This window comes from Serinus canaria, chromosome 5 (genome assembly GCF_022539315.1).
Source record: "Serinus canaria isolate serCan28SL12 chromosome 5, serCan2020, whole genome shotgun sequence".
NCBI classification, from domain to species: domain Eukaryota; kingdom Metazoa; phylum Chordata; class Aves; order Passeriformes; family Fringillidae; genus Serinus; species Serinus canaria.
The window spans coordinates 51,394,892-51,421,171 of NC_066319.1; the positions used below are offsets into that span (position 1 = coordinate 51,394,892).

Here is a 26,280-nt window from a genome sequence, read left to right on the forward strand (position 1 = left end):
TAGGATGAATAATTGTTTAATCAAGAGAAAATCCATAAGCTTTTTAATATAGTCATGTTAGATTGTATTATTAAGTAAGAAAAGTCATCACAGGATTTGATTTATTTTAACAAATTGAGTTTGTTTGTACATTCTGGGACATCCCAGAGATAAAATTTTGCAGTTATGACAAAATAACAAACACAAGATTTTCACTCTCCTTTAACTGAAACACTTCCTCAACAGGAATAGTCTGAAGTAACTCTTTAATTTTAACAATAAGGTTGGAAGTTCACTGGAGAATGGGAGATACTGTCTTAGTTGATATGAGAGTTAGTCTCATCATCTTAATGATGAGACTAACACAGATTTGTTAACAGTCCCTTCAAGTCAGAATAACACTGCAAGGAAACACATTTTGTTGAAGCGACATGTTACAGTGTAAAGTCCCTTCTCTTAATCATTTAACAGAAACCAAATCTGAAACCACCTAAAGATATGGATTTGCACCTTAAGATAAGCTATTATTTCCTGTTCCTATTTAAGTTCTTCTTAAACAACCTCCTTTATTCACCTCTCATGAAAAAAGACCACAAGGCCCTTGTGTCTGGCTACTAGCTGTTTTTATTTTGCCCCAGTTCTCTCCTGTCACAGCTGTGGGAAGGAAAGTAGACAGAAGAAACAGAATAAATTTTAATTTAAACTGACTAGAAATACTGTGATGAGATTATGTTTGAATTTTCCAAAGGGAAGTGATGGAAAGAAATAGCCTGTAGCCACATTTCAGCTTACATTAGAAGAGCAACTAATCTTCTTCAGCTAAGTCAGGCAGTAAAAGAATCATTGTCATCACTCATCTTTCTACAGAATTAGTATAGGTAACCTTCAAGCCACCAAAAAATAAAATTAAAAAAAAAATAAAAATCAGCCCACTTCTTGGTTTAGACATACAGCAGAAGGAGAGTAGAGAGAAACTGAACAAGACTCCTTCGGCATGGAGCAAGTCAAGGCAGCCATGGAGAGTGTCTTATTCTGACCTACCAAATATCAAAGGCTGACAGGGTTTGCCAACCCATGTAGTAGAGGCAAGCAGCCTCCTCATTTCCTGTTTAGAAACTAACATCATGATCCTGCACTTCAAAAGAATTTTATAAAAATTTATTTTTGCAGAAGGTAAGTAAAATGCCTCCTACTCAAAACAGTGTTGATTCATATTGATACTGCACAAAAATAAATGATAATGTTAAGGGTAAACTTTCAGGATGATGGAGTGTTTGAGGTTGGGAGGACTCTCTGGAGGTCACCTCATCTCTCTCTGCTCAAGCAGGGCCACCTGGAGCAGGTTTCCCATTACTGTGTCCACTAACAGCTGCTCTGAAATGAACTAATTGATGGGTGACATCCCTTTGCAATTACAGAAAGTGGACCACACCCTCCCAGAAAAACACTGAAAGGTAAAGTCTCTAAGGGAGCAGTTGGCTCTGCCCTGGCACACATGACCTTGGCTGGAATAGCACCAAGGATCATAAATGGCAGATTTCCTGGGAATGGGGGTGACTCAGGTGCACTGATGGGCTGTGCATGTTTCTGGATGCAAACAAACAGAGTAACACCCTGACTTGGGAGATGAATCCATTAAAGCAAAAGAGAAGCTCATGAGCCATGGTACTGCCATGCTAATGAGGATTCCTCCTGGGTGTTTGTGCCCTGTGCAGTGGGCAAAGGGAGCAGTACAGGGGTCTCCATGGCACCCACCTAAGAGCTGGGACATGAGAGTGCAGCATCAGGTCTGTCCAGTTTGCAATGCTGTTAGAACTCACCAGATGGGGCTAATACAGCAAATATAAATATTCTCTATAGGAGTCATATTGAACAAATTATATAGAGATAGGTAGAGAGAGCAATATGTATTTGTGTATATGGCACAGGGGTTTTAACCTTGTAAAAGTTCTTTGGTCTCTTTTTTTTAAGTTTACCCCTTCAATGAGTCCATTATTTTTAACAGATACTTTGTTAAATTATTTTCCATGAATCATATGTTTAACTATTCAACCATTCTCTGCCACCCCACAAATCAATAGTTGTCTCAAGAAATCTGTTAGTTGGATCAGGCTTGCTTATTTTTAACTTTTTGAAAACTCTAACCAACTATAAAACCACATATATAAAAGTTGAAGGTTTATGTTGAGATCAATTCCTAATTATTATGCTTTTATCTATGTTTAAATAAGTGAAAGTTGTAAAAATCAGTGTGTTATTAAATGTGCAGAGCTTTCCCTTCTCGTTTGGTATACTGATGCAGAGACTGATCCTGTCACATAAGTCCATCCCCCAGATTTATTTTCCTGTAGAGATTCAACATATTTAGACACCACAGTAGAGTTTTAGTTAACTGACTAAAAAAAAAAGTAAATACCTCTATGCCAGTGCATATATCAAATGTCCTCATCTGTGTTAAATCACTGAATCAGGAAGTTAGTATTTGAAAATTGAAAGAAATTGCCTGTGAAAGACGTCAGACTGGTGGTCTCTGTATTTTACCACGCCTATAAGAAGCAATTCCATCATTTTTACTGCTGAAAACGAGGAAAATACATGAAGATTCAATATGCATCTACCCTACATTTGATTTTGGCTTGTTATACCTACTCATGAAGAGAAAAATGACAGTGAACAGACTTCAGACAGGATTTAGCTCAACCAACAGAGCAGCTATTGGAAAATGACATAAATCTTGTTATACCTAGCACTTGGCCTTAGAAAAATGGCAGCTAAAGACAAGGAATGTCACAGGAATGTGCATACTTGATTACATGATTACTGAGAAGGGCTTGTTATATAAGAACACTATTGTATGAGCTGCATAATGATGATAGTTTCAGATAAACCAGAAAAGCAGGGACCCACGAGCCTACTCTACACAGGTAACCTTCTAAATCACACCTTTCTTTAGTAACACCATTCCTTGCTTTATGTATGCAGCAAGAGAAAGTGAGGAGAGAGAAACTGAACAAGTCTCATTAGGCATGGAGAATGTCAGGCTTCCATTTAGACAGGCACTTAGGCTGCTGAAAACCTGAGTGATAATTTTTTTATGATGAATTAAATTTTGTATGTGATGAAACGATAAGGTACATAAGGTAACGATGTAAGAGTACATATGTCATAATAATAAATACTCTTTCTCCTCAGCCTATCTTGTAGATAAAAGGACCCCAATCATAACAAAGCTATCTCCACTTTGATGGAAAATACTGTACTGGTAAATTTTATCTAAAAGGTTGTACATAATCTTCCTATATATGAGTAAGTTCTGGGCACCAGATGGATAGAAAAGCCATGCGAATTTAACTTATGCCCTTTTAGACTTGCAAATGAAAGTCAGTGACCACATGACCATAATGAAGCCAGCACATAATGATGACCAGAATGGAGCCAGCACATAATTCAGGGAAATAAGCTCTCCTTTCTTTAAATGTGCAATGATTCAACCAGCACTGAATGAACAGCCAGTGCTGCGCAGTATCCAGAGCTCCCATGCTTCAGTGAGCTTATGGAAAAACTCATAAAAATTCCCATTAGATGATCATTTATCTAAAGCTTCAATGCTTCATCTAAAACAATTTGGAGACAGTGATTCCAGCCATGGAAATGAAATTATGCTTGTGACACTGATGGAGAATCTCCTCCTATGACTGGACAGAAAGCAGATAGCTATGCTTTTTCTGAAGCTCTCTGCAACCTCTGAGATATGAGAAAGGTGATAAAAGAATGAAGAATATGCTAACAAGTTCTCAGTTCCTCTTTGTGTAATTCACCAAAGCAACAGAGAAAGATCTCACCATCAGCTAGATAGATGACCTGGGGGAGACTGAAGAACCTGGCATAAATTTAAGATACACATGCACATACCTGTCTTATGTTCAAAATGTTCAGAGGCTCCTGAATCTGGTCACCTTTAAAACTCAGTCAGTTTTGGGGTTTTTTTTTAATGCTGGTAATGCTTCTCTTTCCAAGGACACCTTTCTCAGCTTTCCTTATTTCTTGTTCTGCTTAGGGACTCCTGAATCACACACTGGCAGGCACTTTTCTTGCATGGATGACTGTTAACTCACTGTTGCAGGTTGCTTGGCTGACCTGCAAGACTCATCAATAACAAACCATGCATTATTGTAACTCGATAACCAAAAGCTTCCCAATGAAAACCAGCTGAGTGAAACAGCCAGTTCTGATGAAAGAGAAAATAATTTTGAAACATATTTGCTGAATCTATTGTTTTTTGAATTACAAACATTCAAGGGTCTATTGCAGACTGCACTTTAGGAGTGTCCTTGGCTTTCTCAATGGCACTGCATTCTCACACTATCTAGAAATTCCAGTTTTGTGAGAAACTGAGCTGCTGCTGCTCGCCAACAATCAGACCTTATTTATTCACAGGTTGTCATTCCTTAGCTGATTACAGCAGTACTGTATACATGGACAATATGTCTTCCCTATTAAGGGAGTTGTGATATGTACATAATGCTGCAACACAGCTTAGAAACACAAGTTATTTGAAGATATATCAAACCAAACTCTCTGGCTTTCTGTAGAATTTAAATTAAATTCAATATCTCAGTCTTATCTTCAGAGAACATAATTTCCAAGACAACTACAGTTCCAAGATAATAACTGTTGTTGACAAGAACAGCACTCCTGGCTATGGAGGCAAGGTACTCATTCCAGGAGACAACTCACAGAGACCTGATTGCAAAAAATAGAATGAAGTTTTCCAAAGACAACAGCAGAGTTTACCCATCATCCTATCCCAGCTACTAAGCAGACTCATTTTACCTTGCCTCCTTCAATCCAAATGTCTGCTTTTAAGAGTACCCATTTGTTTCTCAGTAATTACCCCCACACTATGAAAACAAAACATTTCACATGCTCTTGCTCCTCTGTGGAGAGATACAAGTATAAACAACATGTAATGTGTTCAAGGAGAGCAGAAATTTCCTTGTAACACTCTTCCACTTTGTAATACATAATGCATTACCTCACAAATTTAATGTTAAATGTATGCAGTGGTTAAGAAGAGATTCCTAATGCCAATAAGCAGCTATGAAACTATGCCAGAAACAATAATTTCTCATGATGAAAGCAAGTTAAATATACTTTAAAGACCATGTAAGTACTTGGAAATACATTTCCTTTTCTTCTCCCCATATTAAATGGAACTTTCATGCCATCCTCCCACCAGCACCAACTTTTGCCTAGTTCAGATGTGTATATGTCTGTGTACCTGTTAGTAACACACTCACATTCAAAAGTTGTTAAAATTTGACACATTGCAGACCTTTGGGCTCTCTTAAGCCAGTCACACTAAATGCCTAAATTGTTTTGCACATCAGAAGTCCCAGAAAGACTTGACAGACCTGCTGTAGCTGACAGACAGTGCAGAGATGGTCTCCTGATTTCTGCAGCATGATCTGCAGTGCATGCTGGAATAGACAGTTTGCCTGATGCAAACTGTATGGGTGTAATCACACTCCTCTTTTTTTTTTTTTTTTTTTTTTTTGTCTCGGGAAAGCTGAGAGCTAATACCAATTGCTGCACTTTTTGGGAAGAAACAGACAGCATTCAAATTCAAACACAGGAAAGTTTTCATAACTGTACTTGCACTGCAGGTTCTTCATGTCCAGTAAAAGCACTATTAATATTACATTCTAAAAAGTTGCAGGACCAATTTATGCCCTGCATAAAGCAATCTAAAAGGAACACACTCTTTTATTACTGTTAGTGAATTTTGCTCGTGTCTGTTTTCCAATTTGCCAAAACAATTTGCAAAAGGTAAAGGCACAATACAGCAGTGATTGTGACTGACTTCAGTTTATTGGTTGTGTGGTGCATACAAAACAACTCATTTGGGGTGTCCTCATGAGATCATTTCAGAACTATCATCCTTGGTTAGCTTGAAACAGAAGAATTTTCAAGTGGTACAGGGAATTTTTTTCATAAGACTTATCTCTGTAATCTCTTTTTCTCCTAGTATTTGATGAGCATTGTTGATGGGGTTGTACAATAGTGTTCTTGTGACTTGCAGCTGTGTTTTTCAAATGAATATTTGTCTTGGATTCTCCGTGGAATCTCTCAGCAGCTTTTATTGATGTTTCTTGTAAATGTTAAACACTACATCAATTCTTTGACTTTCTGCACCATCATGTACTGCTGATAACCAGGTACTTGTTAACTTTGTTTATTCTTTGGATCACACTCATTCCATCAGTGACAGATGGCCTGCTGTGGTTTCAGTGTGATTTGCATTCCACACAGTTCCTCTACCAAAGTTGCCTGCTTTCTTCTTCAGAGTAATCTATCCTGTCCTGTCAGTGGGTAATGAATAAGACATACTGAGTATGCCTGCTTGGAGCAACACTTTTTTTTTTTTAATTTTGTTGTTGTTGTTGTTACATCCTTATCTGTTTTGAATATTACTGTTTAGAGATCCTTGCTGTTCCTGCTCTTCTTTGGTGATTCTTTGGTGAAAGAAAATACTCCTTCTCTCTGTAAGTCCTTTAATGAAATTTCTTTATGAAACAATCAGTCTTAACATGATTTTAAAAATGCAGGGCTGCTTACCTACTTTATGTGCTTTTAGGAGGTCATCAATACCATCTGGCAGGACTGGCTGATAAGCTGACAAGATCTATTGGTCATTATTGATTGGCTTAGTCTTAAGAATTTCAAGCAAGTCTTCAATACCTTGCCTTTTAGAAGTCTAATCATCTGTACTTGTTCAGTATTCACTCAGATATGTACTCTGTTTTGGAGATCCTTGGCTGTTTTGTGTCTCTCAGCTATCTTTTACTAATATTTTGATGGTCAGCAGCAAGATAGTATTCAGCTACAAACAAAATCTCTTTGAACTAAATTGACTTGAAACTAAATCCCTTTAACCCCCTGCAGTCTGGAAGGCTGAGTGGACTTCTTCAGCTGAGCTGATGTAATGGAAAGCAGGAAGGTCCTGCTGTCCATTCCCTTAAGCAGTCGGTGTTTTTTGTTTAACCACATTCATTTCACATTTGCAAGGAGTTTAATTGTCTTTTACCTTCAGAAATGGCTCCTCCTGAGCATTGTGGCTGGTACAGGAAGGAGTAGCAGCAGATAGTCATAGTCCAGAAAGAAGAGGGCAGGACAATGCCTTTGGTAGCAGTCACATAAGAGCCACACAGCTACAGCAGGAAACTATACCTTGAAAGTATGGGGTTTTTTTATTGTTAGCTTAAGATGTTCTAATTCTGCACTGCTTATCTTCCCCTAGTCCCACATTCCCAACTCCTTCCTTATTTTGGCTCCAGCAGTTCTGTGGTGAGTTGAATCAACCTGGCTGCTGATCAACACTTTGCTTACCTGAGAACACATAATTTCTGTGTGTGAGTTAATTTTCAGGTGGATCTGACTCAGCCTTTGGTTGCATGATTACTAGAACTGATGCAAGGCAAGTAATGGAAATACCTGTAGAGGAGGGGCCAAAATCTTTTTTTTCCAGCTGGAGATCAGTTTTAGATCAGTTTGAGTCAGTCATGAGGCTGTAGTCAGACAAACTCTTAAAGCTGAAACTGCTGTCAAAAGAAACAGTCCTGCCTCCCTACCCAGTGAATGCAATCGTTCCCAACCCTGTGCCACCTCCATCTGATATTGATCTGGTTCACTATGCAACACAGCTGGCTGTATGGCTGCAGGATGATCAGAACAATGAGGTGAGTGATTTGATAACAAGTTTTTCAGGTTCACACCTCAGGCCAACTCCCAGGCCTGGCTCTGCCTGCAGCAGGTTGGAGGCTGGTGCAGAGCTGGAGGGATGGAGGTACCATCTCCATCAGGTGCACCTGAGCTTGGCATGAAGTGTCAAAGTACAGCTGCACACCTGGATTTGCTGTCCCTAAACGGTCAGACTCTCACAGCAGGAACCTCACCAGGCTCCAGGCCCTGGAAGTCCCCTGTGGGCAAAGCTGGCCAGGGCCATGGCAAACGAGCCAGTGAAGATGGCCAGGGCTGTGATGCCTCCCTGTGATGTGAGTGGGGGCTCTCACCTGGGAGCCATTGCCCCAAAACCAGTGCTGCACATGGACACCTCCTGATTGATCTGGCACTTCCAGCAGCGGGGATCACCCCACGCTGTGCTGGCACAGATGCCGCATCCTTAGGTGATGGGTCCCTGCGGGCATACAAAGCCCCCGCTTGTGACCCCCTCCTCCCCCTCTCTCCCATCCGCAGAGCGGCTGCCCGTGGAGCTGCCATGCTGGGTGACCCTGCTGAGGCCACATCTGCAGCGCCGGGTCCAGCTCTGGGCTCTGCAGCACAGGGGAGACATGGAGCTCCTGGCTGGGTCCAGTGGAGAGCTACAAAAATGATTAAAGGACTAGAGCATCTCTCTTAGGTGGAAAGGCTGACGGAGCTGGGCCTGTCCCGCCTTGAGAAAAGCTGACTGAGAGGAGACATCATTAATGTGTATAACTATCTAAAGGAGGGGTATCAGAGGATGGAGCCAGGCCCTTCTCGGCGGTCCCACGGGCAGAAACTGATGCATAGAAGTTCCACGCGAACATGAGGAAAAACTTCTTTACTGTGCAGTGACCGTTTCCTGGGACAGGTTGCCCAGAGACGGTGAGGAGTCCCAGTCACTGGAGCCGCCCAGGAGCGCTCCAGCGGGAAGGCTGCTCTCCGCGATGACCGCGCCATGCTGCGAGGCTGAGCGAAGCGTCGCCCCGGCCTGGCCCCTCGGGCATGCCCCACCTCCCGCCTCAGGCCCCGCCCCACCTCACAAGCCACACCTCTTTTCACGCCCCGCGGACGCGCGGGCCCGGCGCGCGCGCAGTCGCGCGGTAAACAGGCCCCGCCGGCCCCGCCTCCTCGTGTCGCCCCCGCGCGCAGGGGCCGCGCGCGCGCCGGCGGCTGCGCAGTGTCGGCACATCCGGGCACTGGGGCAGGATGAGCGCTCCTTTCCAAGATGGCGGCGGAGGGAGGTGGGAAGGAGATGAACGAGATTAAGACCCAGTTCACCACCCGGGAGGGGCTGTACAAGCTGCTGAGCCACTCGGAGTACAGCCGGCCTAACCGCGTGCCCTTCAACTCGCAGGGCTCTAACCCCGTCCGTGTCTCTTTCGTCAACGTCAACGACCAGAGCGGCAACGGGGACCGGCTCTGCTTCAATGTGGGCCGGGAGCTCTACTTCTACATCTACAAGGGGGTCCGCAAGGTACCGGGGGCTCCCCCGCCGGGATGGGGCGGGGACTGGCGGGGGCTCCGCGCCGCCCGCCCGCCGGGGTGCGGGAGCCCCGGGGCTGCGGGGCCGCGCCGGGGGCGGGGGACCGAGGCCGGGCCGCCCCTCCCTCGCTGTCTCCCCTCCCCGCGGCCGTGGGGCCGGCGGCTCCTCGGCTCCAGCCGATCTCCCTGTTCACCAGGTAGCGGCTGGGGAGGGGGAGGGCAGGCCTGGGGAGAGGGCGGTGTGAGGGCATCGACGCCGGGTCGGTCCTCGGGGCTGCTCCAGATGCGGTGTTACCGACGGGAGTTGTGTGTGTGGGCCCTGTGCAGGGATGCGATCGCTTGGGCCCTCCTTGTGCGGGAATAAGCGTTGGCATTCCCTCCTTGGGCCTCCTTCACCTGCTGCTTCAGGTCAGAATTTGCTGGACACACTAATGCCTGTTGTGATTATGGTGGTGTCAAATCCCTCCTTCTAGGATCTTTCTAGCTTTGGTTAGATGGCTAAAGCATTCCGTGCTGCTTTAGGCCTTTGCTATGACTTAGAAGTGTGGGTTGATTTTAGAATTGTTTCTAAATGGGAGCGGTGCAGTGAGATGAGTCTTAAATATCAGATAATTGACAGAGAGAAAGTTGCTTTTCCAGAAAAGAAAGATTGATGTACTTGAGAGAGAGACTCCTTGCTTGTCATTATTGGATGCAGGACAGTGCATGCTTTTGATCTCTCAGGTCACCATATTTATGAACAAACCCTTGATTTTATGGGATTCAGAGAACAATTCGGAATTTGCCGTGCTAGGTGAACACATGTCACTCCTCATAGATGTAAACACAAATATAATGAATGTCAGCTTTCTGTTTTGTTTCAAATAGTGGGTGTTTGTTTTTTTACATGCTTGGGTCTCAGCTGCCATCATGTGAGTACCTTGAAATCTTCCTGCTTTTAGCTCACCATTCAGTATGGGATGTGAAGCTGTGCACAAGGCTGTGCAGAAAGCTCTTGGATGAACAAGGGATTATTCCTGAACCTGCTGTGTCCTGGGCAGTGCCCCCAGCACTCCTGCTTTCTGTAAAATGTCGGCACCAGCAGGAGTTTAAAGTCTACCTGGTTGTTTGTTGACTGTGACCTAACAGATCTGATATGTCTTGTATAATTATATGTGAAAGTGTGTCTGTGTGTATTTAGTTTCACTCTTTAATGAATTTTAATAATCTATGTATGTTTCAAATAGTGGTTGGACAATGGCTTCTTTAAGCATTCAAGGAGTATTTGGTATCAAACAGTATTCCCTACTTACAACCAGTTGCTGTCTTTACAAGGTATCCTGAGGAGCAGTATCTCTGAAAATCTATATCCTAAATTGTTTCAGTGTTTGGGTCTTGCTATGTTTGTTTTTTTCCCTGCGAAGTAGTTGCGGAATTCTCTCCCTTAGCTCACAGAGCAGGTCTTTATGTAGTTTAGTAATGGCACATGTGATTCTTGAAAGTTCTCTTAGTCATCTCTTGCCACACTTCTGAAAAATAAAAATCTAAATGCTGGAACTTCGTTGACAATAAGGAAGGGAATAATTATTTGAAATTACAAAAGTCTTATTGAGCTGGGTATTTGTATATCTTTTTAGATGCTAAAAACTGGTATGGTATACAATAACTGAGAAATTTGAGTTTGTGAACTCAGGAGCTCTGAGGCATTTATACCTGTGACAGTGGGAAACACTTTTTTCTCTGGATAGAGTAAAACATACACATTGTTAGGACAAAATTAATCTCAATGACCTTTTACAGTATTAACAATGTAAGATAATACTGTATATTTTGTATTTATAATACTTTAGTGAAGTGACCCTAAAGAAAGAGCTGAAATAGATTGACTTAGTCTAAGGAAGATGTATTAAATGAAATGGGAAGATGGTCTGACTTAAATCCACAATTCTTGCTGCTTTGGAATTAATTTTGGAGCTTCACTTGGGAGTTACTGTTTTGTCTGTGTACAAAAGTGAAACAGGAACAGGCTGACAGCCTGTCAACTGATCATGTGAACTTTTCAGAATCAAAAGTTCTATCTTGTAGCTATCATAAAGGGGAGAGAGCTGTTGTTACCTAAATGGACAGGATGTAATTCTGCCTTGAACTGGGCAGCCTATCACATTCTGTGTTCCTTCCTGTTCCTGGGAGCAGGATGGGGAGAGGGATTTGATCTGTTTAAAACCAACCTATTTGTGCTCCTTGGCAGCTCCTACAGGTGCTGATAACTTCAGTTTTAGCTGTTAGTTCATAATTATTTATGTAGCCCTTCAAAATTTTCCCTGATTACTTTAAGATCATGATTTTCATTCTGGCTAAGTCATATTGGAGTTTTGAGCTGAATTTGATGAAGCTGTGTTGTGTGAAAATATCAGCTCACTGTGATTTTGTCTTTTTATTTTTTTCTTTTTTTCCCCTTTTTTTAAGGATATCTTTAAGACTTCTTGATGGGAAAATGCAATATTTTTCCTAAAATGAGCGAAAGAATCACCAGGACTGTATTTTATGTGACCATGTCTGTTGGGTATTGAGATAATTCTTGCATCAGTAATCCGTTGCAGATCAGTACACATTAAGGAAGAGTAACACTTAAGCAATGAATGACACTTAACAATAAATAACCTAATATTGAGGCAAAGATACCACTTGGAAGGATATTTCCTGACATCAGTAATGCTAATCTTTCTTCTTTCAGTTTCCCTTAAATCCTAAATGCTTTGTGTCTGCTATATCTGGTTTGTAAGTCACCTTTTTACATGAACTGCTGATCTGTGTGTTGTCTTAGGAGATTTAACTTACATAAAGAAAAATGTTTCCAGGTAACCTTGATCCTTCCAAGGCACTTGGTGGAGAAGTTAGATCTGGCATCCAGAACAGTGGTGTGGAGGTTTTTTATTTGTACTCCAATCCTAAGGATTTGGTAGAGAGACAAGAGTTTTGGACAGCATTTGAGACTGTCTCTAGAGACTTCTCAAAGCAAAAAGGTACTTTCTCCCAGCTTCATTCTTCACCTCTTTATGAAGGAAGCTTGGTTTTTACTATTTTATAAGAAAACTAAAACCATTACTGTTTGTTTGTTTTTTGCTTTTTTTTTTTTATAATGACACGTTGCAACTCTCTTTGTGTTTATAAAGCAATACAAGACTTCCAGAAAACTCCTGTTTTCTGATTTGGATCCACTTAAAAAAAAAAAAAAAAAAGACATGGACCAGTAGTTTAGGAAGAAGTTAAACTGTGACAGAATGAGATGTGGTTGGTTTACTTAGATAAGTATGTAATTGTTCTTAACTGCACTGAGTGTCAATGGACTTTCCCTTTCAATCCTCCTTTACTTTGGCTTTCAGGTTAGATGTGTGCAGTGATCTCTTATTAACCAAAAGGGGTAAATTTTCATGAACTCAACTGATCTAGTGACAGCTGTAAATGATGGACTGGCAGTATAGGATCCTCTTGGCACTGTGCTCCTATCTCCTTGTCTTTTGCAGTGCTAAGCCTCTGGTTGAGCTAGTTCAGCTTGCTAAACCAGCAGCAGAAAGTACTTGCAGTTTTTCTGGGCAGATTTCCTTTTGATTTGGTGAGTGGAACAGTGTCATCATGGGGTTGATGGGTACAGTGACAGCAAGGAAACAGTTGGAGGGGCTCAACCCCCTTCAGTGACCTGGACTGTCTGCTTGGATCCACTGCCTTGGAGGTCTCCCCTGAGTAAAGCCTCTGCTTCAGCCTTAAGTTCAGTTCTGAAATTATCAGTTCCTGAGGGATTCTTGATTTTGATTAAGAGACTTATAGGTGTTAAAGGAAGCTTTTCCTTTTATTTTAGGCATTTCCCTCTTCATGGAATGAGATTATAATAATTCAAAAATTGTTCAAATTATGATGCTCTGACGTTCTTGGTGAGTTGCTTTTTCCTACAGCCCCTAACCAGGAGTGAGGGCTGTTACTTGATTTTTGTTTCTAAGACAGTCTTGAAGGACTTAAATATGGTTTGTGGCTAGCTTTGCAGAATGATTTATTAGTTGATTCATTAGGCTGGAAAAAGAGACTGCTATATCATCTTCCTTGCCTTAGGAATGACTGACAAGGCAAGGCTTTCCAGACTTCTGCTGACATTAACTATCGAGTCCTTTTCCCTTCCTGCTAGAAAGCTTGTGCATTTTCCTTGTAGAAGTTGTGTGTGGAATGATGTTTTATTCTCTATATGTTGTGAAAGTTTCTGGGCAGGGTAATCTGCAGCTGTCATTGCAATGCAGGTACACATTAGCAATAGTGTTGCATGGTGCACAGTCTTAATTTTTACGTAATATATTGCCAGGTTATGAAATTTGAATGCATAGTTTAGCTTATTACAGGACAGAAAACCTTTTGCATTGTAGTTAAATTCTGGCTATATACTCCCTGGTAATGTATGGCAGACTTTCTTAACATTGGTTGTTCAATTTCTTGAAATTAACTTGCTGCAAGAAGAGGCTTTGCCTTTAGTTTGACTTTTTTCTTGCAGCTACCTAAGCAGCAGTGTGTTAATGACTTTGGAATATTGCAGTATGTTGCAGTAGTGTTGGATTAGAAACATACATAGGTGATAAGCACAGGTTGCTGGAGCCATGGAGGGCAGAATTTTTTTACTGTCTTTTTAAGCTTTCCTTGAGCAAGTGTCTTGGAAATTATATTTGTACTAGGATGAAAATCATCTCATATCTCAACTTCTTTTATTGAGAGTTGGCATACTGGTAGTCCTTGCTTATCAGTAAAAAGACTGATGTATAGGATTCCTTCCTTTGCAGTTCTCAAAATTACTTTTTTTTGTGTCTGGCTTGATTTGTTGTGCAGTTGAGGAGTGTTATCCTTGGTGGTGACTTTCATTCTATAGACTGTTCACCTGGGAACTTGTTGCAATGACAGAATGGTAATGGGTGGCATTTGTCACTGTGCTTAATATATTACTCTGAGAAGAGCAGTATCAGGCAGTTCTAGGTTGGAAGCTGCAATGTGTGGAGAAAACCATCACATTTTCTCAGGATGTGGGAATGTGAATTTATATTACTGTATACTTATACTGATCACTAAGCTGTGTCAGGCCTCTGAAAACCATGCACATTTTAAAAGCATATATGAGCTATAAAAGTGCTGAGGTTTGTAAGGATCTTGGAAGATACAGTAGGTCTGTAGCAGAGACAAGTATATCTGCATCTTAGTGACTGGTTCTTACACTTGCAGTAATGAGAATTCCACAGTTTCTTTCAATAACGATTTTTGGTGTTTTCTTTCTTCTTCCTCTGATATCTGACTAAACTTCTCCTTCAGGAAAAAAAGAGAAAGCAAACCAGGCTGAATGCAGTTATTTAGAGTGGACCTTGAGGACAGTTGACTCTTGCCTTTGGCTTTTGCATATTTAAAAACTTGTTAATTTGTCCACTCAGATTTCCTAATGTAAATAAATCCAACCCTTTAAACCATTCTTCTCAGATCATGAGTTGCAAATGTTTCATTGTTCTCATCTGTTGGCTTCTGTTGTCTTTTATTAGTGGTACTTAAAGTAGACCTAGACCCAGTGCTTGCCCTGTGACTTCAGTGCAGAGCAAGGGAGAATTGTTGCTTACTGTGTCTGTCTTCTAATATTCTTGCTAACATATTGAATAGTGTTGACATTTTTGAATCCTCCTTATAGTGATGACTCACTTGGATTGTTTCTTATCATATTGCTGCTTTTCTCCATTTTTATCCATGCCTTGATTTTTGTGTTTATAAATGCCATGTAGCATTTTGTTCTATTAAGATTATTAGAGTGCTTTTATTTCCAGTTCTGTGCTGCATAATGCAACAAATCCTTCCAGTCTTGATGTTACTCACAAATTTGATTTGTACTCTCATCTATTAATGAAAATCTCTCATAGAACTTAAAATCCATGCATTGGATTTGCTGCTTATGTTTCACATTTCTCAGGTGCATTGGATGTGACTTTATTCTGTCCTTCTTTAAAAGGGTGTTTTAGATTTCTTTTTTCAAGAAATCCTTTTATTTCCTGCCGAGTTTTTTTCTTCTCTTTGTGTTGGGTAATAGTTGTTCTGTTGGGACTGGACTAGCCAGTCTCACGGAGTGGATAGATCAGCAATACTTTACCTCTTGATCTGCGGTTGTGAAGGTATTTGAGAGCCTCTTGGAAATTTGTTTCAGCGTTTAATGGGTGGATCTATTTACCACTTTGAGTTTTGTGATGTAGATAGGTACTATTCCTAATTCTAGCTGTACTGGGGACTGACAGACGTGTTACAAAGTACTCCTGTAATCTTTTCCTGAAGGGTAGAATTTTTAGTAATGCCTTTTTTATTTCAACACTGCTGAAGGAAACAGTGAAGAGTTAATGTAGATTACAGATGTGTAGGTAGCTTTCAGTGTCTGATTTTGTTATGAGGCTTATACAGAGCAACTAGGACTGGCTAGAGTAAGATAAAAAGGCTAAAAAGCTGCTTTAAAATGACAGTTACACTGTTAAATGTTTCTTGCTCTGGAGGAAGATGAAATATCTATGGTTGACAGATCTTGCAAGATGATTTTTATGTAGGAAGTGATATTAGTCTGTAGTGTTTTTTCTTGTCCTAGTCTGTGATTCAAGCCCATATCACAACTGTTTGACTTGAGTGGGCTCTTGCACTGTGCTGGCTGAAGAATTGCTCTCTGAGGTAAGAGTTCATTTGTCTATGACTCCTTGTTTGGCTGGCATGTTTGACAATGAATGCTGGGCTGTGCTGGCCAAAGCCCCACGTTGGGATGCAGTATTTTATAGGCAGTGAGTTTTTGTGTGTGTCTTTGGTTGGGGCTTTTTGCCACAGCAGTTATAATTTTGGAGGTCTTTGTTTTGTATTGAAGTGCATTTGTGGTAATACTGCATATCAACTGTTAGTTGAATTCAGTTGGGGAAATTAATTTAGCGTAAAGCCAATAATTGTGGCACTTATTCTTTGCAAATTGACAAAATTTTTGTCATAATGCTTCACAGATGCAAAGAGGGGTCATTTGTAACAAATACTTAGGTGCCTGTGGAAAGTTTTATGGGGCAGCTTTGTCAGAATATTTATAGAAGTGTTGTGCTATGTGCTTAAATTACAAGGAGTTTGCATTATACATTTGCATTATACATCTGTGAGACTGCAAAACACTTAAATAGTTAACTGTTAATAGTTAAAATGTACATTGAAGGTGCCTCAAACTCTAATTAAAGGCTGCCTAGACCCACCTCTGAGAGGATTGCCAGCCATAATTGTCTTGTTTGACATTCTAGAATCAAATTTAATGCCCTAGTTTCAAGTATTATTGCAGTTTTCTGGCTAAAGGGACCCATCTGAATTACTTTCTTGTGAAGGATGTGTACGGAAAGGCCATTTGCTATCCAGTTGTCATGACTATGAGTTGACACACTTGGACAAATTATTGTTTGAAAGTGGTGCCATTTAGTGCTAAATAGTGCCTAATATTTCCATTATCTGTCCTCTTAGAAGGCTTAAGGAAAAGAAACAGTAACATTAAATGCGCTATACTCTAAGTAATAATATTTGGTTGTGTCCTTCTGGGAAATGGAGTATTTTTCCTTCCTTACCTCACTCCACTTTTAGGCCCAAGTGAATAGACAGTGCATTTTTTAGCATCTACTTCCCACCCATTTCTTGCCCCTTATAACTGAAAGCAGCTGCCGTTGCCTGTTTGGCTCCTGCTGAGCAGCTGTTGGTGCACTGGATGCAGCCCCCTGGTCTTTGTGGGCTGGACCACCAGCTGCTGCAATTGAAACCTTTCCAGTGGCGGTGTTGTAACTTGCGTTGGGATTTCTCGAGCATTATTCAGTCCAGCTGTTCATAATGGAATGATAGATCTCTAATAGATACTTTCTGCAAATTGATTTCAGTTTTGGTTTACCAGATATATTTGTTCTTTAATTTCATGAATTAATACTAATGTTTACATGTGGCTGTAATGGTAAAAAAATATTTCTAATTTCTTATTACTACTTTTTAACTCTATGTGGGATTGGAAGGTGATCGTATTAAGAAGTTGTTGGTCTAATAGTGTGTAATTTTGGTACTACTAGAGATTGTGAAGTACTATGTCAGACAAAATATTACTCTAAGCAAGAAATTTAGCTTCGGAGCATGCTGGTGTAGGGAGAAAACATTGCATGTTATGAACAAAGGTCATTATCCCCAGTTTCCTAGTAATTAAAAAATATTATTTAGCAGAAGCTTTAGATTTTTTTTTTTCAGGGAAGTGATATGATGTGAAAGTTGGAGAGGACTCGAGTTTATGGTTTTAATTCTCCCTTTCAGCTGAAGAAAGCAGGAGCAATGACAGCAGGAGAGAGAATGGATACCAGTATACATTGAACTGTGTGTTAAAAACCCACGAGTCTGGTGAAAGAAACTATTTGAACAATGCCTTAAGGACACTTTGGCCTGCCCAGGCCTACAGTGGCAGGGATAACTCTGTGAATCTGAGTAACATAAATGTCTCCTTTTCCTAACTTTCAAATGTAACCATAACAAATACAGAATCCTAAAAGTTGTAGTCTCATCCTATTTTAACTGTGGCAGTTTATTTTTAAGGATTTTTTGGCATGGTTCTTTTAAGACTTCTAGAAGGTTTTGTGCAGGTTTTCTTGATATTTGAGATTGGTATTGGAGCATGACTGTGATACATGTTTGAAGCTATTATTGAAATGAAATTTTGGCACAAGTTGTAAAGAATTACTTTTGTTGTCTTGATTTTTCTGGTTTTCTATTGATAAATGTCAGTAATATAGAAGAATAATTGTGCAATTATTTGTTTTTTACATCACATTATTAAGATTTAAATTATAGTCTAGATGTTTGGATTTGCATATTTTAGTGGTTTGAATGGAAAATACAATCTCTTAACATCAACTTAATACTGTATTGTGAAGCCATAGATGAAGGCTTAGTGTGCATTTTTCTTTTGATTTTTGCCTTTCCTACAGAATAGCAAACAGCTTGATTTAATTTTCAGACTTCATTTTTAAATGAAAGTATTTTTAATGGTTGCTTTTCTTTAGCCTTTTTAGTAAAAGGGTGGGCCAGAGACCTTCAGTAGCTACCTGTTTGCACTTAAGGTGTCAAGAGGGTCTGTCTTTAAAATAGTAATTTATGAAGACAAGAATAGCTGCATGATTAGGCAATACCACTTTTGAAATTTGATATCACCTACTGCCAAATGCTGTATTTCTTACATGTTTTGCAGCCCACTTTGCATTGTCATTTTGTGTCAATTTGAATTATTATTTACTGTCCATAAATAACTAAATAATATTTTTTTTTACATGTACCTGGTCAGTGTGATATATTGATCCAGGAGGTTTTTTTCCAAAGAAGAATTTCAGAAATACAGGGTGCAGCTTGTAAAAGTGAGATGCTTGTATTGACTCTACAGAATTATTGCTATTTAATAGCATGAGCTGTATATCTCAACAGGTGACTTCAGAAAATGTCTTGCTGTTACTTCAGTGTGAACTTATGCTCCCTCCCCTCTAAAGGCAACTGTCCAGTTACATTCACATCAGTTTAACACAGGGGATGTTGTCTTCTGCCTTCAGCAGTGGAGCTGTGGTCCCTTGTACAGAATAACTTCTGTCTGTGTGTCATGAGCTGTTTGCTAACACCTTCAGAGTTTTAAGATGCTGTTCCAGGTGATGTTTCTGACCTAACAGCGTTGGCAGAATAGCTTCTGTGCCAGTAAAGTGACTGTTCAAGTGTAGTTCTGTGTTTCAGCCAAAATGCTGCCTCTGTAAATTCTCTAGATGGAACTGGGATAGTTAAGCGTGGGCACATGTTAGCACTTCTAAATCAGAAAGATGGGGCAAACAACTGTTCTAAAGAACTCAAACAAATGCCCAGGTTAAGATGCTTTCAGTGATGCTCAAGGTGATCCATACTTCTCATTTTTAGAGTGACAGAGTACTGGTTACCAATGAGCTACTGTAGCAGTCCAGTGGCAGCTTGCTCAGTGCTCTACGTGCTGCACTCTGACGTCTCTGTTCCCTGTGAACAATAGGTAACACCTTGTACTGGCTTGGCATGGCCAGGCTCTGGGGGGCTTCTGTTGGAAGCTGCTGTGAGAAGCCCAAGAGGGACCTGCTGCTGGCCAAGGCCAATCCCATCAGGAATGGTAGTAACACCTCTGTGGGAGTATATTTAATGAGAGAAAAGTTATTGTGCAGATGTATTTGCAGCCAGAGAAGAGCAGGGTGAGAACATGTGAGAGGATCAGCTCTGCAGACACCAAGGTCACTGCAGGAGGAGGGCAGGAGGTGCTCCAGGTGTCAGAGCTGAGGTTCCCCTGTGGCCTGTGGTGAGAACCATCGTGAGAGAGGCTGTGTTCCTGCAGCCTATGGAGGCCCACAGGGATGCAGGGATCCACCTGCAACCTGTGGAGCAGACCCACATCAGAGCAGGTGGATCCCTGAGAGGAGGCTGTGAACCTGCAGGGAGGCCCAGGCTGCAGCAGGTTCCTGGCAGGGACCTGTGGACCCATGGAGGGAGGAGCCCATGTGGACCGGGTAGGACTTGGGACTCATACTAGAGTAGGCTGTGCCTGAAGGACTCAGATAGGAAAGGTTCATGGAGAACTCTGTCCTGTGGGAGGGACCCCACCCTGCAGCAGGGAAAAGACTCCTCTCAGAGCAGTGGCAGGAGCAATGTATGACAAACTGACTGCAGCCCCCATTTCCTGTCTCCCTGTGCTACTGGGGAGGAGTTAGAGCTAGGAAGAAGGGAGGAGTGGGGAGAAGGTAGTTTTAAGGTTTGTTTTTACTTCTCATTATTCTGCTCTGATTTTCTTAGCAATAAATTCAGTTAATTTCCCCAAGTCAAGTCTGTTTTGCCCATGATGATAATAGGTGGGTGATCTTTTCCAGTCTTTTAGCTCATGAACCTTTCACTGTATTGTTTTCTCCTCTGTCCAGTTGGGGAGGGGAGTGATAAGGCATCTTTGGTGGGTGTTGGCATCCAGCCAGGGTTAACTCACCACACACTTTTCTGCAAAAACATGTTGGGCTGGCATTGATCTGGTTAATCTGTGTATTGTGTTTTGTTAGTCCTAAACTGATGGAAGCATTGTGTGTACATAAGAGAGAGTCAAAGGCTGGTAGGATCAGGGCCTGGAGAAGCCCAGTCGTAGGAGCCTAGAAACAGCTTTTGCTCTGCTTTCTCTTCACTCATCTGGGAACCTTTTTTTCATTTTCTGTCTCCCCTGGTCAGTAGGTATCTTGCAGCTGTGGCATGTGCAGTGCAGGTTGATACAAAGGAGAGTTTAGATTTGGACAGTGTGGGAACATCAGTGGTGGTTAAAGGTATGATTATTTTTGACAGCAGAGATCCCTAGTGTGCCTGGTGTTAGTATGCCCATGTCAGTGGGTGGGATGATTCAATAGCTGGGCTGTGTTGGGTGTCCTCAGAGTCTCCTGGGAGGACCTTTAGCAAAACGCCTGACATGTGGGCACTCAGTGGGCAGCACTGTGTCTGTGAGGTCTCTCGGTGACAATATTCAGTCTGATCACTCTCTCCTACGCTTGAGACAAAAATCACCCTGATGAAAGAGACAGTGTTGTGTGACCATTTGGTATGTGGAATACTTTTAGCCCTTTGATGGTATTTTTTAAAGAAAATTATTAATAGCAGCCAAAAGGTTGTGGGTTTTTTTCACATAATATCTATAGCAGTGAAACTGCCAACACTTATTATTACTTAAAATATCTTAATACTTTGCTTACTTTAAAAGAAATATTTTTATTGAGAAAGCGATGCCTGAATTTGGAACATATTGCCTTTTGTTCTAAAAATTCTGAAGGAGGATTCTGCTTTTCACACTGGGTGAAAAGAACTTGTACACATGGGATTGTGGAAAATCAGAGTTCACTATATTTGTTTTAGGGATTTGGTCCTTGATACTTGCTTGCTAGTAGCTGTGTTTGTTTTGCAACTTTTCATCTTATTGGGCTGGCTTGTAATGAAATGTCTTCAGCCCCAGAAGGAAGATTGCGAATTAGTAGCTGCAGGACAGCAGTTAGAGCAAATATGTTATTTCATCTGTCTGTTACTGTATGTGACGACAAAAAGCATAAACCAATGGGCCTCATCCTGGTTTTGGAGCACAGGTTATACATTCGTGCAGTATTTCATTAACTTTGTGGGACTGTTCTGGTGCTCTTAGGATAAGAGCCAGTTCCATCTTATTTTTAGTACTAAAGTAATTAGGGCTTTGTTCTAGTAATATTTTCTTAACATGCTGCAACATGATGGAATTATTGATAAAAACTCTGTATCAAAAATGTCCAGCATTCCTGTAGGGCTTGCAAAATCCAACAGTAGCCAGAAGAGACGTAATTTAGACTTGCTGGACAGATGTGACAGTGTTCCATTTGACTTCTATTGAGCTTTGTAATGAAAAATTATAAATTGATTAGCAATTAACTGCTACAGTGAAATAAGTTTCTATAGCAACAGGGCAGTGCAGGGTACAATTATTCAGACTGCTTTCCTTACCAGATAATTTTTTCTTCAAGCACTGGGTTTACACTGTTGGACTAAAACATTGTGTTATTATAGCAACGGATAATCCTCAGCTTTTGCTGCTCTTGCCTTTTAATTTTTTTTCCTTCATAAAGAAATAACTTTTCGTCTAATGAGCTGAAAAAGAAATGAAGAAACTTTGAGGTAGATAGCAGTGTTGTAGACTGGTGGAAACTCAACCTGCAACTATTTGCCTGCATGTTATTAGTATAATGAATGGAGTTATATCAAATATATTGTTAGGCAGTATGAATTCCTATTTCACTTCTGCCTGTTGACGAGTCTACATGAAACTTAACCTGGTCTAATTTAATAATAATGGTGATCATAGAGTAGCTTGCAAATGTCAAGTAAATAAATTTAGATAAGTTGTAATGCTGATTCCCTGAATCAGCCAGGTGTGGGTTTTTTTTAATTTGTTCTTTTTGTGTTTAAAGTCTCTGTATTTGTTTTTTGATTTCAGTACTTCTGAATACCTTTAAAGAGAGGAATATTCTACTTTAATCTTCATTCTTAAAATGGGAAAACATTAGGGCTTTATCTAGGGACTGCAGGTGTTTGGGGTTTTTTGCCGTAGAACACACATAAAGCCAACTTTTAAGTGTTACTAAATTTTGATCTTTCTAAAGTTAGAGATTAAATTTTACGACTTAAGTGATGAAGCTACAGCAGTCTTGTTTTTTTAACAGGACTCAGTTTTGTGATAAGTGTTTTAAATGCACCTCAGATGTCTGATCTTGTGAAAGAAAAAACAAAAGCAGTTTTTGCTTTTGTCAGTCAGCCTCAATGTTTGCTGTTGTTGTATTGCACAAGTGCATTTTTCCAGTGTTGTAACAGAACCATACCATTGTTTTAGAAAAGAAAAAAATAGGATTCAAAAGTAAAGTGAAAGTAATGGCTTTGAATGAGTGACTGACTAGAACACTGGTCCAACAGGTCAGGTAACTTTTGTGTGTGTTCATGGGGAGGAGGTGATCAACTCAGAGATGATGATGCCAGTAAGTCATGCAATGTTTCCAGTTTGTTCCATGTTTTGGGTGCCATCTAAAAGCAGTCCGCCAGCTCTAATTTAAATAAGTGTTGCCTTTAACAGGTATGCTTTTTTAACCAGTTTTGCTTGCAGAGCTGGGCCAATTTAAACAATTTTGCAGTGAAAGTAACTTACTAAGTGTTTAATAAATATTGCAACTGAGTGTGTGAACCAAATGAGAACAGCAGCTGAATTGTGTCAGAATGTGTTTTACTTGGAATCCCTTTGATATTTACAAACCCATTTTCCTTATTTTAATTTGTTTTGTACATCTAGTACATATATTCTTATCTCTGTTAAGCTCAACTGAATTATGCCTCACTCAGTGTTAAAAACAGGTGAGAAAGACTGATTATAAGTGTAGGCACAGTGTGACTAGACTGTAGGAGGAAATAAAGGGATCCACTGGAGAATAAGGAGCAAGAAGGAGATCAGAAAGGTAACTATTACTTCTTTACTTTTGAGCTATGAATCTCTTATAAGGTATTAAATTGTAACTGTTGAGAACTGAATTATAGTTAACTAAGCATAAATATTAAGTGAGACTTGCAGAACTTAATTATGATGTGTAGTTAAGGAAAGAGATAATTGTTACAGTACACTTCACTTTCTCAGTTCCTCAAAAGTGAAGAGACTAAAATGTGTGTTTCAATGCCTTCCAGCCTTTACAGAAGGTGATGTGTTCTTCACATAGCTTGTGACAGTCCATAAGTAGTGTTCCAGCACGAACTTTATTTAGTGCCTGTGAATATTTGGAATGCTATGTGCTATTTTGAAATCAGTTGCTTTTTAATTCACTCTATTCCTAACAGTGAAAATTTCTGCTAAAAACCTTCTGACTGCCTTTGGCTGAGTGACAGACAGGTATTTTTGCAAGGCTTATCCTGGGTTGTATTCAAATAGAGAAAAACATGCAGGAGTGCAATTCAACACATACCCCACCACAACAACAACAAATCCCCTTTCAGTTTTAGCTTTTGTAATTCTTACATTGTAGACTTCTGTGTTAGGAATTCTTTTTTGTTTTGCTGAAAGTAACATGTCTCCCTGTGGTGGAAAAACATTAATGTATAAGGTGTATATATAGCCAGCTTTATCTGAAGTTCAGGCACTCAGCCTTTGTAGTCTAACACTTTGGTAGTAAAGGAGAGTTGTAACTTACTAAGTTCATGTCTTTGAAGGAAGTGGAAATACAGATCCATATATTAGATATTAAAAATGAGGGAATTTTAGAATTTGGAATTTCTGTTACAAAATATTGAGAGAATGAAAAGCTAAGTTCTTTATATCTGAGACAGCCATTGGGAAGAGACCTTCAAGTTGAGGTCTTCTAGGAGTGATTTGGAAATAATTGAATTGATGACAGTGATACGGAGAAGCAAGAGCAAGTTCATGGTGCTCATAATGACTTTGGGTCACATCACTGTTCATAATCAGAGTTACTTTATAAGGAGAAACAAGCTGATACCACTGCCATAGATGAAGTGAAAATTTATTGAAGAAATCCATAGGGAATTTTTGCTTCAGCAATAAAACTTTGAGAAGATGATCCACAGAGCGTAGTGTTGATTACAAGCTGAGCCAGCTTGTGATACAGCTGTTGAAGGCTGAAGGACATAGATGCAATTCAGAGATGTATCAAACGAGGTTTACAACAGAAATAAAGGAGGTCTTTAGTGCCATTGTACTAGGCATTGAGAAGATGGCTTTAATATTGCAAGAAATTCTGGTTGCTTGTGTTGAAGGTGATTTTTAACTCCTGCTACTAAAAGAGGATGGTGTCTAATGTAAAACTGGAGAAAGAGGTGTGTGATTTTAATTTTCTGAGAAAATAATAAGTCACTAAATATAATTTTCATCACACCATAAGAAAGAGAAGAAAGAAGGGAGAGAATAAATAATTCAAAACCTTCCCTGGATGTATGGAACATGACCAGATCTTCCACAAATCCCAATCATGCAAAATTTACTATTAATTTGGAATTATCCTGCTTTTTGACTAGCCCTGCTGCAAGCAATTACTAATAGTTGAACTGCAGAATGAAAATACTGTGACCCTAAGGGAAGTACTGAATAGGTTTTAACAAGAGGCAGAATGTTTCCCCCAGAAGCTTCTTAGGGCTGAGCCAGATGAAGAGAGTGAATGAAGGCAATTTATTTTTAGTGATACAAATCCAGCTCTCTGTGTGGTACCCAGTGAGGCCACCTTACTGGCTTTCAGATCAGGAGAGGAAAGGACTGTAAGAGACTGAGGAGCTGGAGGCAATAATGTTCAATGAAAAAAGTGGATGTAAAGCTCACTTGGCAGGTATCATGAAAAGAGCAGGAGATTTTTAATGGTAAATAAATGGATGCTAGAGTATCTCAGTTGTTTTTTGGGGAAGCTTTAGGAGGGGATTTGGTATTTTTGGAGGTGGTTTTCTGTATTCTGAGTCTCCATTTATACAACAGGCATGAAGGTCAGAACTATTTCGTTCTGTCTTAAACCATGAGCAGAGTAAAGGATGAGATTTTAACCAGTGACCAGCCAGCTTTTTTTTTTATTTTATTATAAAATCATATGGTGCAGTGAGACTGAAAAATATGAGCAGTAAGCCTGTTTTCTCAGGTTTTCCTAATCTGTTTGCTTACTTTTATATAAATGTTACTATGCTGAAGTATTTGGCAGGTTTTGTAGGAATTGGATTAGATTCTTGTGCTTAAAACAGATGTTTTCTCATGATCCTGTGTTAGAGAGAAATGTTTGAAGAAAGATCTTTGTTCAAAATGGAAACTAAAAGAAGCATGCAACTGTGCTTTGGCTTTGCCCTGTTAGTGTTAATCAAGTTAGCCAGTTACCTGGCCCCTCTTGCACGGTAATAGAGCAGTTTTCCACCAGGGGAACAAGCTTTAATGGAGAAAACAGTCTTTCTCATTCAAATGTACTCCTGGAGCAAATTCTCCATTCTGACATGAATGCAAACTCTTCTTTCAGTGGGGAGAAGATAGTGTCAGATAGAGACTACTGTTCTAATGTAGTTCCTTATAAATTGAGTGTACTCCTTTCCTCACATCCGAGTTCATTCTCTTTATCTAGTAGCTTTTTACATGCATCATTGGCAAAGAAGTTTCATTGCTACCCTGCCATTTTAATCAACAGCAAAAATCCTTTGAGGTTTGTGATACATGGTGGTTCTTCAGTATGAGAATGGCTGCTTCCCTCTTTGGGGTGCTTAAGGATGTTAATGTATCTTGATCAATATGCAATGCTAAACAGTTAAATGGAATTTCAAGCAGAGGCTCAGGCTGCTTGGTTACCATGGCAAACACAGTAGGAAATTCATGCCAAAGTTTGGAAACAAAGATACTCAGAAGAAAACTTGTAAACTGAAATAATCACTTTGGAGAGCAAATATACTTGTTTATAGTTTGTCAGAGTGTGGTTCCCAAGGAATACAGTTTTC

The 26,280-nt window shown here is 40.2% G+C and overlaps 1 protein-coding gene across 9 annotated transcripts in view; it reads left to right on the top strand.

Annotated features, from left to right (window-relative positions):
• The first annotated feature begins 8,909 nt into the window (after window positions 1-8,909).
• Window positions 8,910-26,280, top strand: part of WDR20 (WD repeat domain 20) — a 46,099-nt gene continuing 28,728 nt past the window's right edge. For 7 of the 9 annotated variants that reach the window (XR_003946201.2, XR_003946203.2, XR_003946199.2 and 4 more), the window contains exon 1: window positions 8,912-9,217. Coding sequence is in view for 3 of the 9 variants with exons in the window: in XM_030240179.2 (XP_030096039.2) it covers window positions 8,969-9,217 (249 nt within the window). In the remaining 6 variants the exon portion in view is untranslated. Of the gene's footprint in view, window positions 9,218-26,280 lie in introns of all 9 variants that reach the window. The other 2 variants (XM_030240181.2, XM_030240180.2) reach the window with 2 other exon arrangements.